The sequence below is a fragment of the Mchenga conophoros genome, linkage group LG12, assembly GCF_057382185.1.
Source record: "Mchenga conophoros isolate Kocher_MC1m ecotype Shallow Benthic linkage group LG12, M_conophoros_male_GT1.1, whole genome shotgun sequence".
Taxonomy (NCBI): Eukaryota; Metazoa; Chordata; class Actinopteri; order Cichliformes; family Cichlidae; genus Mchenga; species Mchenga conophoros.
This window is the reverse complement of record NC_140537.1, coordinates 38,243,376-38,254,634: the sequence shown is the minus strand read 5'-3', so window position 1 is coordinate 38,254,634 and position 11,259 is coordinate 38,243,376. Positions and strand designations below refer to the sequence as shown.

General features: G+C 46.9%; 1 protein-coding gene across 1 annotated transcript; it reads right to left on the bottom strand.

Moving 5' to 3' along the window:
* Window positions 1-11: 11 nt before the first annotated feature.
* slc71a2b (solute carrier family 71 member 2b) lies at window positions 12-10,848 on the bottom strand. Its single transcript, XM_085295687.1, has 12 exons — window positions 10,538-10,848; window positions 7,870-7,962; window positions 7,576-7,638; window positions 7,330-7,457; window positions 5,827-5,941; window positions 5,264-5,482; window positions 5,060-5,173; window positions 4,577-4,648; window positions 3,678-3,790; window positions 3,496-3,593; window positions 3,222-3,364; window positions 12-3,142 (listed from the first exon to the last, which is right to left on the bottom strand). The coding sequence occupies exons 1-12, from the start codon at window positions 10,592-10,594 to the stop codon at window positions 2,912-2,914; spliced, it is 1,446 nt and encodes a 481-aa protein (XP_085151813.1). The 5' UTR covers window positions 10,595-10,848; the 3' UTR covers window positions 12-2,911.
* Between the last annotated feature and the right edge of the window lie 411 nt (window positions 10,849-11,259).

Here is an 11,259-nt window from a genome sequence, read left to right as displayed (position 1 = left end):
AAATAAACACATTTCAAATGTCACACGTTTCTCTTTATTGTTATTAATATTCACGTTATCATAGATATTATTCAAAATTATGTTCTTAAGATAAAAGAGCAAAAGCAAAATACGTGACACGTCTCTCGGTTTAAATATAAAAGTGATATGAACACGAGTGATTCAGGCACACGTTCAGAGAAATTAAAGTGCAGCAATCAGCAAAAGGTCTGCACGGAGGAGGAAGAGGAGGAACATCTGGGAATGTCTGTCAGTCTCTGCGGCGGCCATGTTGGCGCGTCAGCCTTCACGCCTCACCGTAAAAAAAGAAAAAAAAAAAGCCTCTGAGGAGGATTTACAGCCTCCATCGTCTGTGTGACCAAACACAAGCTGACATTTAAAAACGTCACGTTTCACTTCATGAACAGTTTCGGAGAATCATCAACGGGGAAATTCATTAAAAACTTTATGACACGATGACGACGTGATGGAGCGACTCGCTCTTAATCATGGAGTCAACAATCAGCCGCCCTAATCTATCTCATCGTCAGATTTAACAGAAAAGCAGGAAGAATGATTGAGTCATCCGGCCGGATCACTAAATCTAGGTTCTGAATTCCAACATGAAGGACACAAATTTGTGAACTTAAGACAAAAAAAATTCCAATGATCCAGTTTTAAATTGGACTGAGTCTAAAGAATATTCCAGACAGAAAGGCATTCAGTACTCGGAGAAACTACTGTGGGATCCAAGACTCTCCACGAGGCATTTGAGGACACTCGGTGAGCATAGGAAAATAAACCATCTGACATCATCGGCAAGTGGGCGTTAAGGGTTAAAAGGTTAAAGGTTATTAAGCCGAGAGCTTCTCTAACAGTCGATTGTGCTTCTGAGCTACATCATCATCAACGTCACAACAGGATGATCAGGCGTTCCTGTAGCCATGACAACGTTCATGCTGCATTCAGGGGAAAAAAGGAAAAATAAGGAAGAACTACCACTCAAAGGTGACGTCATCTGTCAGAGAACCTTTGGTCACTTTAAACTGTCAAAAACTATCATCTCCCACACAGAAACAGAGCCTGAATGCAGCACGAGTTATATTCCACTTACAGTAGCCGAGCTGTGCAGGTAAACGCACCTGACCTGTGCTCTGGTTCACAAGATCATTGATTCATCGATCTGTCTTTAAGCAACAGCTGGAGCCCCACATGTGCTCTTAAACTGGTTTCACTGGTTCAAACTGGACATGAAGAGACCTCCAGGACCGCCGGAGCTCTGTGCACAAAAATACATACGTGACATGAACCCATCATGAAGGCTGAAGCTTTAAGGGGCAAACGTGAGAACCTGCACAGAGCGCACATGCGATGGTTTTTAACCTGAACTGGGAGAAAACTCGACTTAAACGACTGATCAGGTTTTTTAAACCGATCTGTTGACCTTCTGAGAAATACAGCCTGTAACAAAAAGGCAAAATAAGCACAAAAGAGTAATAAAACACGGCACCGGTTGGTTTGTGAGCAGCCGCCTCGGGACCGCCAAGGTTCAAACTGCATCAGTAACTTGGAGCGTTTGATTTGTCCGACCTGGAAGGGGCAGGCGGACGGGGAGAGCACTTTCAGGTCAAACAGAAACAAACTTCAAGTATTAAAACAGAAGAAGAAGACGAGGAGGAGGAGGTGGTGACCCGCAGAGGCTCAGATTGTGGGAGGAGCAATGGCAAAAACTAGGTGGTGCTCTCTGTCCTTAAAGCCATCACTTGTCACTGCGGCTCAGAGAAAACTCGGTTTTCAGTGAAATCGTTGATATTAATTTGATCCACGCTGTAAAAACTCCAACCCTGCAGACTTCGTCCAGCCTTAGGCTATAAAACAGCAGTACAGCGCCCTCTACAGGATGGGAGGAGGCAAAACATGAGACCGTTTATAGGGCGGAGGTTTGAAATCAGGGCTGAGAAAAATGAAATAAATAAATAAATACATGAAATGCATTTAAATGTTGATTTGAAGTCAAACCGAGTCCCGTTTACTGGATCAACGCAGGAAAATCTACACTGAAACAAAAGGACCACACCTGCAGCTCAAAGCAAAAACGCCACATTAGTAAATTAAAACTATTAAACTGGGAGACCAAATAATGAAATAATGAGGCGGAGCTAAATGACGCCTCCAGCTTCACGCCGTTTATTTACTCGGATTTCTCCCAAATATGCACGGGAGAGGGCAATGACATCATAGCCAGTCAGTTTGCACATGCTCTGTGTGACGGGAAGTCTGAGCGCAAATAGATCCAGACAGAAAACAAACACCTGGATCTCATCATGATTTGGTATTGTATCCCACAATCCCGAGCAGCTCCAACCTCCTCGTCCTCGCCAAGATTCGCCCTCCGATCCAAAAAACACCCCCCCCCTAAAAAAAAAAAAAAAAAAAACAACAACGTAGTTTTGAGTGTCAGCTTTCACGGCCCGTACAATGAGGAGCATTTGATGGCCTCACCTCTGCGAACCTGACGGGTGGAGTCAGGTACAGACCTGACTGACAGGTATGGGAGGCTGCTGTCAGTTGCTTTGGCTTCTCTGGTCCCGTCCTCGCTGCGATTGGCTCGTAAAGTAAAACGTTGCGATCCTGCACGACTACACGACCACTTTACTTCTGCTGATCTGTTTTAACGGAGAGATCTCGACTCTTACTGAGGCAAGACTTCAAAGCCCTTTGGTTCTACCTGCCCAAACACACCTGGGCAAAGAATGGGAGGAGTCACAGGTGAGTGATATCAGTGAGATAAAAAGCGGTTTGCCGGGGAGGCCGCCGCCTAACGTTCCCCGACGGTCTGGATCGGGGGAAGAGAGGGTTTGTTTTTTTTTTTAACAGGGGGAGGGACTTGCATACAAGACTCTGTTTTGTAATTGGCCAGACTGCCTACGAGTCACATGACACTGTCCTGCAGCAGCGGCTCGAGGTCCTCTGTGTCGCTGATGGGCACGGCAAGAGGGCTGCCGTTCTGAGCGTGTGCGGCGGAGCTGCTGCCGGCCTTGTTGGCGGTGCAGGTCTTGACTTCGGCCAGCTGGTGGCGCTCAGGGATGAAGAAGGCGACAACTAAAGCAAATATGACGCTGCACGCGCCGAAGAGGAAGGGCGGGCCCGGGACGACCAGCTTCTACAGACGGAGAGAGAACCGACTCGTTACGGGAAACAGAACAGCGAGGAAAGAATCAGCAAGGCGCATTTCTACGCACCTGTGTGCTTGCTGTGGATCTTCCTGCCATCGGCTCCACTTCGTTCAGCTCCACATTGAACAGGAAGAAGATGAAGCCGTAGAGAGCCGGGCCCAAACCATTGCACAGGCCTCTGATACCTGTGATCATCCCCTGTGCCACACCTGAACACACAGACGCCTCAGTCACATCTGCACCACCTTCATCCATGTGACACAGTCAGATGTTGATACAAACCACGGCCACACAGACCCTGTTTAAGACACGCCCCTTCGGACGGTCAGGTTCGACTCACCTTGCTGGTCGGGTGAGGCGCTGTGTGACACCAGAGCAGAGATTGCCGGGAAGGTGATCGAAGACATGGCCGCTACAGTTCCTGCTGCCCACATCATCCTGTAAGGACGCGAGCAGATAAACGTTTAGGTCAGATCATTCACAGGAAACAGGAAACGACACGGGCGAGACGCTGGGACTCACCACGGCTCGGAGCCGAAGCCGTACCAGACCAGCTGGAACAGCTGAAAGGCCAGGCCGAGAAGAACCGTGTTCTTCTTACCGATGGTCCTCATCAGAACCCCGAAGAAGACCGTCTGACAGACACGAGACGTACAGTGAAGAAATCAGGACGCAACACATTTACAGGGTTTAGAAAGACAAACTGTCGTCTGTGTGACGGGTTACCGCAGCTTTTCATGTCAAACTAAATGAACAAACCTGAAACAAACACTGTGACGTCAGCATGCATTTAGAGTAAAAAAAAAAACAAATCACACTTTGAGGGCTTTCAGCTGAAGACGCTCCACGGCACCGTCTCCCACTCGGAACAACGCGGGCGTTAGCTGTTTTTAATACGATGCTCCCGGACTAACAGGGACCGCTGGATATTGGACTTCCTGTTACCACCCCCTGTTGGATCAGACTCTCTCTCTGACCGTGTAGAGTTACAGTCGGTCCCCATCTTTCCTCAGCCCCCGACTCTACACTCTGGGCACACATGACTGTGTCAGTACCCACCCAGATGATGCCACCATGGTGGGCTCATCTTTGGAGGCGACCTACAGAGCTGAGGCATTAATGCACAGTGAACACTCGTTCTTTAATTTATTCTTCACATCTTTTCTCCACTTTACAAGTTTACTGCATTGTGTTGAGTTGCGCTCGCTGCCGACGTGGGACAGTTTCACTGTACTTCTGTGCTAAAGATGACGGTGCAATGACAGTAAGGAGTCATCTTATCTCAAACAGACGCGCGTGCAGCCACAGCAGGTTAACAGTTTCAGGATTGTTTCTCTCTAACATCGTCGGGTGTTTGGCTGTCGGCTGAACACGTTCACATAAAGTTAGCAGACGGTGCGACTCTGTGAGGACGAGCGTACCTGAGCGACTATAGAGAGGATTCCCACCATGGCGATGAAGCCGGTGATGGCTGCCGGAGAAAACTCGATCACCTGAAAGATGAAGATGAAAACCTCGTCAGTGTTTCCGCCTTCGGGTTTTCATTGATTCATATTCGTTTTCTAATAATCTGCGTATGGCAAAGAAAAAAAACATCACTTTTATCTTTGTTTCATTCTTGGGGGGGGGTAATTTAAAATTTAAATACACAATTAAAATAATTAAATATAATGTCTGACCAGCCCTCCTGCAGTACCTTTAGGGCCCACCAGGGGGTGGCAAGCCACACTTTGGGACTCACTGAGCTGCACTGAATAAAGGTGGAGATGCTTCATCATTTAAATCCCATAACTCTCCTGATCCTGATGATTGAGGGAACAAATAAGTGTTCCTGCGCTTGAACGTGTAGCTTTGACCTCCTGAGTCTATCCAGCACATGCTGGTCACAGCTGTCTGTGCGTTACCTGTCGCAGGTAGAGGAAGAAGCTGGAGTACTGCCCGGCTTCAGGCAGGTAGGACAGGAACACGGTGACGCAGATCAGCAGCACCGTGGTGTCTTTCCCCACCCGACGCAGAGACTGAACACACCAAAAACACAAATATCGATCAATCGATCTATCAGTCAGCGCAGAGCACGTCAAAGCTGTAACAGCGATGAAAAGACTCACGGCGAAGGGGTCGGCCTGCTCCCAGGAGATGGGGAACCCCCAGGACGTCAGCCTCATCTTGTCCGGCAGCGACTCGGGGACGACGAAGAACACGAACGCAATATCTGCCACAGCAATCACCGTGGCAACAAGGACCACCAGGCTGTCTCCGTACTGCCCAGACAGGTAGACCCCGATGGCCGGACTCGTCACCAGGCTGGCCGCGAAGGTCGCAGAGACCTGGCGAGGGAGGGGAGGTTAAATCAGCACATAACCCACCTTTGACCTCAGGCGCAGGGCTTCAAACTTGAAACGTCAGAATTTTAAAACAAACCTGAAAATGTTTCAGTTTCTGAAAATAAAATTTGGAATTAAGAACTTGTTTTCAAATTTTTACTGAATTTTGATTTTTACATCTGTGACTATAACTGATATAATCTGTGAGTCATCGTGACTTTTAACATTTAATAAAAATATTTCTACGATTCAACCATCCTAAAATATTTGTAAGTGAAATGTATGACATGGATGTTTTGTTTAGTTAGTGTGTGTGTGTGTGTGTGTGTGTGTGTGTGCGTGCGTACCAGTCCGTAGGCCGTACTCCTCTCGTGTTCCTCTGTGATGTCGGCGACGTAGGCAAAGATTACCGAAAAGGTCACCGCGAAAATCCCGGAGACTGAGATGAGAGCGAAATACCACCTACACACACACACACACACACACCTCCATTTTATTTCAAAATAAGAGACCCCTCAGGTGGGGAAACAGCGTTCTGTGAGACTTATAGAGTGTCTCAGGAATTACATCAAATTCAAAATAATCGAATCATGCTTTTTAACTTCTCTCACTGTTAAACACACACACACACACACACACACACACACACAGGAAACCTCACTTCCTGTGATGTGAGGATTAAAGAGTTAACGTTTTCGCTCTGCTTTCAGGGAAGCGTTGTCGTCTTGTGACTCTGATGTTACGGTCGTTAAACCAAAAACACTCTAATCTAGTCTTTTATTGGAGAGTCTGTGAAATGTATGAACCATGTGACTCTGTGACAGTCAGACATCAGCTGATCGCTGCTGCAGTCCAGCAGAAATCCAACATAGGTGCGTTTTTTTTACTTTGAAGTGACTGTAACTCCTGTGTTTGGGTGAAAAGCAGGAAAAAGAGGAGGAGGAGGCCAGTGTGCCTTCAGCGTGTTTGCTGATCCTGAGCCGCTCACATGATCAACATGTGACAGCTGTGGCGATTAGAGTCCAGAGTTTTCCTGTCACGCACGGCTGAGCAGCAGCCTGTTACTGCTAGCTTAATGGAGCCGTCGTTCCTTCTCCTCAGCTAACACTGATTACTCAGCCTGTTTTCACGCCACTGTGATTTTTACATGTGGTCCAACACGCCTGTAAGCAGCCCAGAGTCCAGTTTACTCTACATGTGATTTTTATTATCGAGGACATTAAAAAGGAGTCAAAACATAAGACGACATCTTTATTCTTGGAGCCAGTCTGCAGCAGGACTACAAGCAGCTGTTTTAGCTCCACCTCCTTCATACAACTTTCTTCTGATTGGTTACGGCTGTAAGCCTGCTGAGGGGCATATCAGCGTATAAGGAGTCTGCGATTATATTTCTACTGTTTTCTACTCTCCACATGATGTTGGCATGCAGCTACAGTGGGTGCAGCTACAGTCGAGTTGGCGGTTAGCAGGGTTCCAGTTTCAAGCTAACTATAAACAAAACAAACCACAGATGCTCTGATTTCAAACTGAGCTGAGCTCAGCGAGCTGTGAAACACGGCGTTTCTCAGCTGTAAACAGAACGATCAAGGGACGAGCTCTCTGCTGATCGTGACGTCGACCGTTCCTCAGTTAGATTACTTAGCCTTTGAATATTTTTGTATCCTTCTCTTCTGATTAGTCGCGTTTCTTTCATGTTTTATGAAGAGTGTCGTATGTGCTATGTGCCATTTTCTGTGTTGTGCTCGTGTTTGAAGCTGTAACCAAAAATTTAAATGCTCGTAATTCTTTACTTCTTCACTCATGTTTTTATCTCCGAGAGGAAGATTACTGAGAAAGAGCGTTAGTCTCACCAGGGGCTGATCTTCATGAAGGGGATGGGGGCGCAGGTAAAGAACACTGTCATGAGGAGGAAGGACTTCCTGCCCCAGATGTCTGACAGAGCACCAATCAGCGGAGCCGACAGAAATGACAGGAAACCCTAAACGGACAGAGAAATACAAACTCAGAGACGCCATGATATCGTAATATTCAACAAGCGTTAAGTTGAGGAGAAGTTGCTGAAAGCTGCGCTGACAGTAAACAGCCGAGCGGTTTACCTTGACCCCCTGCACCAGGCCGTTCATCAGGAAGGTGTGCTGAGGAAACACATCGCGCAGGACCTGAAACCACAAACACACTACTTTCACTTCCTCAGCACGTAGACGCCATGATGGTTCGCCCTTTATTACATCAGCCTGTAGATCATTTTTGGTCATGTGATGCTTTCAGCGAGGACACATTCAAGGTTTTAATAATCCCACTTTGGGGTTTATAGTTGCAGGAAAAGGTTGAAAACTTCATGAAAACTTTAACACTTTACACATTTTAGCAAAAGGTGTGCGTGTACTTACGGTCAGCATGGGCGTGGTGAGCAGGCCCCACGCAAAGAACTCCAAGAAGATCACCACCACGGCATGAGTCACTCTGGCTCGGCTTCGGCCGTGCTGTGGCGAGCAGAGAGGCAGACGCATTAACCTCACTTCCTGTGATGCGTCCCGTTAACATGATGACATTAGAGCAGCTGCTTTCACTTTAAGACCCATCAGAGTTCAGAAAAGTGCTTTAAAAGCCAGTGGAAGCATCACCCACAGACACGTTTGTCCTCCAGCATTCAGCTGCATCGCTTCTTCATTTTTAATAAACTCAGCATCGTTATGGGCTAATAAGACTGTGCTGTATGCGAGACACCGAGAACGTCTTAAAGAGGAGCAGAGGAAGGAGGAGGTACCGACTCCAGTGATTCCTCATCAGCTGGAACTTAACCCACATAATCTGTCCTCCAGCTGAAGCTCGCAGCACGGTGCAGAGTAAGAAAAGGCTGTTTTCACAGATCTGTTAAAACTTGTGAAAAAGAAACTGTTTGGAGGAGCGCGGCTGTAACTACCGGGGCTGAGACAGGGAAGGTGCGTTCAGGTAAGTGGTTTTATAAATCTCTGTAACAGTAAGCTGGATTTAAACAGGGCAGAGGATAGCTCAGTAGGTAGAGTGGTGGCCCCATGATCGGAAGGTCAGGGGTTCGATTCCCCTGAACAGCTACCCTGAGGTACCCCTGAGCAAGGTACGATCCCTACACACTGCTCCCCGGGCGCCCAATGGCTGCCCACTGCTTCACTGAGGGAATGGGTTAAATGCAGAGAGGGATTTTCCCCACGGGGACCAATAAAGTACACTTTCTTTCTTAAACAGGTGCGTCTGTGGGGACTGACTCACTGCTGGAGCCTCTGCTGGACATTGGAGGAACTGCAGTTTTCTGAGTCTGAGGCTCTGTGGGGAGTAAATGCCGCCATGGGCTCAGCCTCCAGGTTCAGTCGACTGAAGAGTGTCGCCTGCGTTTATGGAAACTTTAATGTGGCAAAATCTGCAGAGCTGCTGGCATCGTGCAAACAGTAGTAACCACAACTGCAAAGAAAATCTGCAAAAAGGCTTCCCACCACACTGTTTGATGTAGCTTCACGACACTTTGGGTGTCTTCAAACAGTCTGAACCCCAAAGACAAGTGGAAACTGTAAATGTGGAGACAGCACTGTCGGCTCAGCAGAGATGCTCTCCATTTGCGTACAACGGGATTTTCCACCTATGCAAACGTTCTCCTGCACTGTCCTCTAAACACCCAGCAGCTCAGCTGTGCGTAGGTCGAATGCTGATTGGTTTATAACCTCACCGATACAGAGAAGAGTGACAGCAGAGGTCACAGGGAACAGAAGACGCACGAAAGAAAACACACACACGAAGTGTCCAGACAGCGGCTGCAGCGGACACTTTGTCTTTAACACCATTTCACTTCAGCTGTTTGTTTGTTAGAACTTTATTGTTCTGCACAGCCGGCTGACGAGTGGCCCAAAGACCAGTCGCACCACATAGTTTGGACGCTGCCTCCATCGAGCACAGACGCTCGCTGCAGGCTGACGGGACGTCAGTAGCTCTCCAAATGAATTTGACATTTCAACAGTGTGAATACCTGGTGCATGCAACCACAACAAACCAAACCCTGGGTGTAGGCAGGAGGGTTGGAGTTTTACAATCAGTGCGTCCCGTCACATCCATCCAACTATCATTTGTGTTTACACCCTTTTAAAAAACAACAACAATGGATGAAATGCAGTGATAATGATGGACAATGATAACCACACCCCAGCTTTGTTTCTCTCCTTATAAACGCATTTGTTTTAAAAATACAGACAGCTACATGATCTTAACTGCTTTGACATCTGATTTTAATATTTCATTTTTTTAAACCTACACTTTAATCCCACTTTGAATTTTCTGGCTCTGGTTACAAACTACCTCTGAATACAGTTTAGAAGGAGCTTAGTGTGTGCACTCAAACATCATGTATGGCAGTTTACATACAGTCTACTCCATTACCAATCAAATACAGGAATACATTTAAAACAAGAAAAGAAAAATAAATAATCAAAAACAAATCAGCTACTTGAAATGATTCAATAGATAACATACATTTAAAAGAATTTGAAACAATGATATCTATCCTAGGATCATTCAAATAACAAACTTAAAACTTTATTCAAAAAATATTAAAGATAATAAAGAAACGAACGTAACACCCATCGTGACTTTTTCATGTACTTTGTATTAATGCCGGAGTAATACTACTGTAATAGTGTTATAATGTAATTTGAGTGCAGTACTTCGGTTTAGTTCCGGACTTTCACTGCAGCAATACTCTGTTTCCAGGACTTTTACTTGTTACCGAGGCTCTTTACGGTGTTTCTCCTGAATTAAAACCTCTGAACATTCACACCTCCGAACCAGACCGGCGACAGTTTAATGTTTGGATGCTTTAAGCTTTAATTATCGCCCGAAGTTTGCTAACAGCTAATTAGCTTCCTGTTTTACCGCTCCGTGTCAGGCTAACTGAATTAGCTTCTGTCGGTGAGTCAAACATGGCTGTCAGCGGGACATCAAAGCCGTTTAATCAGCTTATTAAAGCAGTCGTTAGCCTCTTTTATCGCCCGCTCACACCGACGTTGGCCGGCGACGTCAACCCACGGCACTCACCGAGCTCCGGACCAACACCATGTCGCTGGCCTCCGTCGCAGTTTTCTCCCGCATCATCTCACATCTTGCTGAGAAGATTTTCACTCCCGGTTCGCGCTGTGGGACATCCTCCCGAGGTGTCTCCGTCTCTTCCAGAATGCCCCGCCGCGTGAGATTAAGATGTGTCCCTGCTGAGCTATCATGGACCCAGCCCCGGAGCTCTTCGTGGTAGCGGTAACTGTGAGCAGGAGACTCGGCTTTCGTTTTCGCCGAATTCCTCCGCTCTGACCTGCTCGCTGGCTGCTTGTGGCTCTATTTTATCACCGGAATACACCGCGTGCGCACAGCCGAATTCTCTATTAACAAGTGGGACAAGCACCGCCCCGCGGCGCTGTGTAGGTTATTTAAAACAAAACGCACATCCATCTGCCAAAAGAATCTGTTTCCAGATCAGATTTCCTCCTGCTCAGGGCGTCTGTTACATATGCAAAAGCTGAAACATCGGACTCTGGATCAGTGAGACTTACGCTTAAAAAGCGCGCCCCCTGCCGGACCCGATATTACCGCACAGTGCAGTTTTGTTAATACTTATTAAGAGTGATGGCGTCGTTTTTTCAGCGAAAATCCTCATTTATAAAACATGGCAGACTAAAAACTTCTTAGTTAAGCGCTTTTGTTGTCTGTGAGGAAACTGGTCAGCGCAGAGGCTCAGTATTTGGCAGGAAGCGAACGGGGATGCGAAC

Coding starts and splice junctions, on each gene's coding strand:
- slc71a2b (XM_085295687.1), bottom strand. CDS start 10,594: ATGATGCGGGAGAAAACTGCGACGGAGGCCAGCGACATGGTGTTGGTC. Junction 7,963..10,537: donor TGGTGTTGGTCCGGAGCTCG/GTGAGTGCCGTG, acceptor TGCTCGCCACAG/CACGGCCGAAGCCGAGCCAG. Junction 3,594..3,677: donor GGCTTCGGCTCCGAGCCGTG/GTGAGTCCCAGC, acceptor GCGTCCTTACAG/GATGATGTGGGCAGCAGGAA.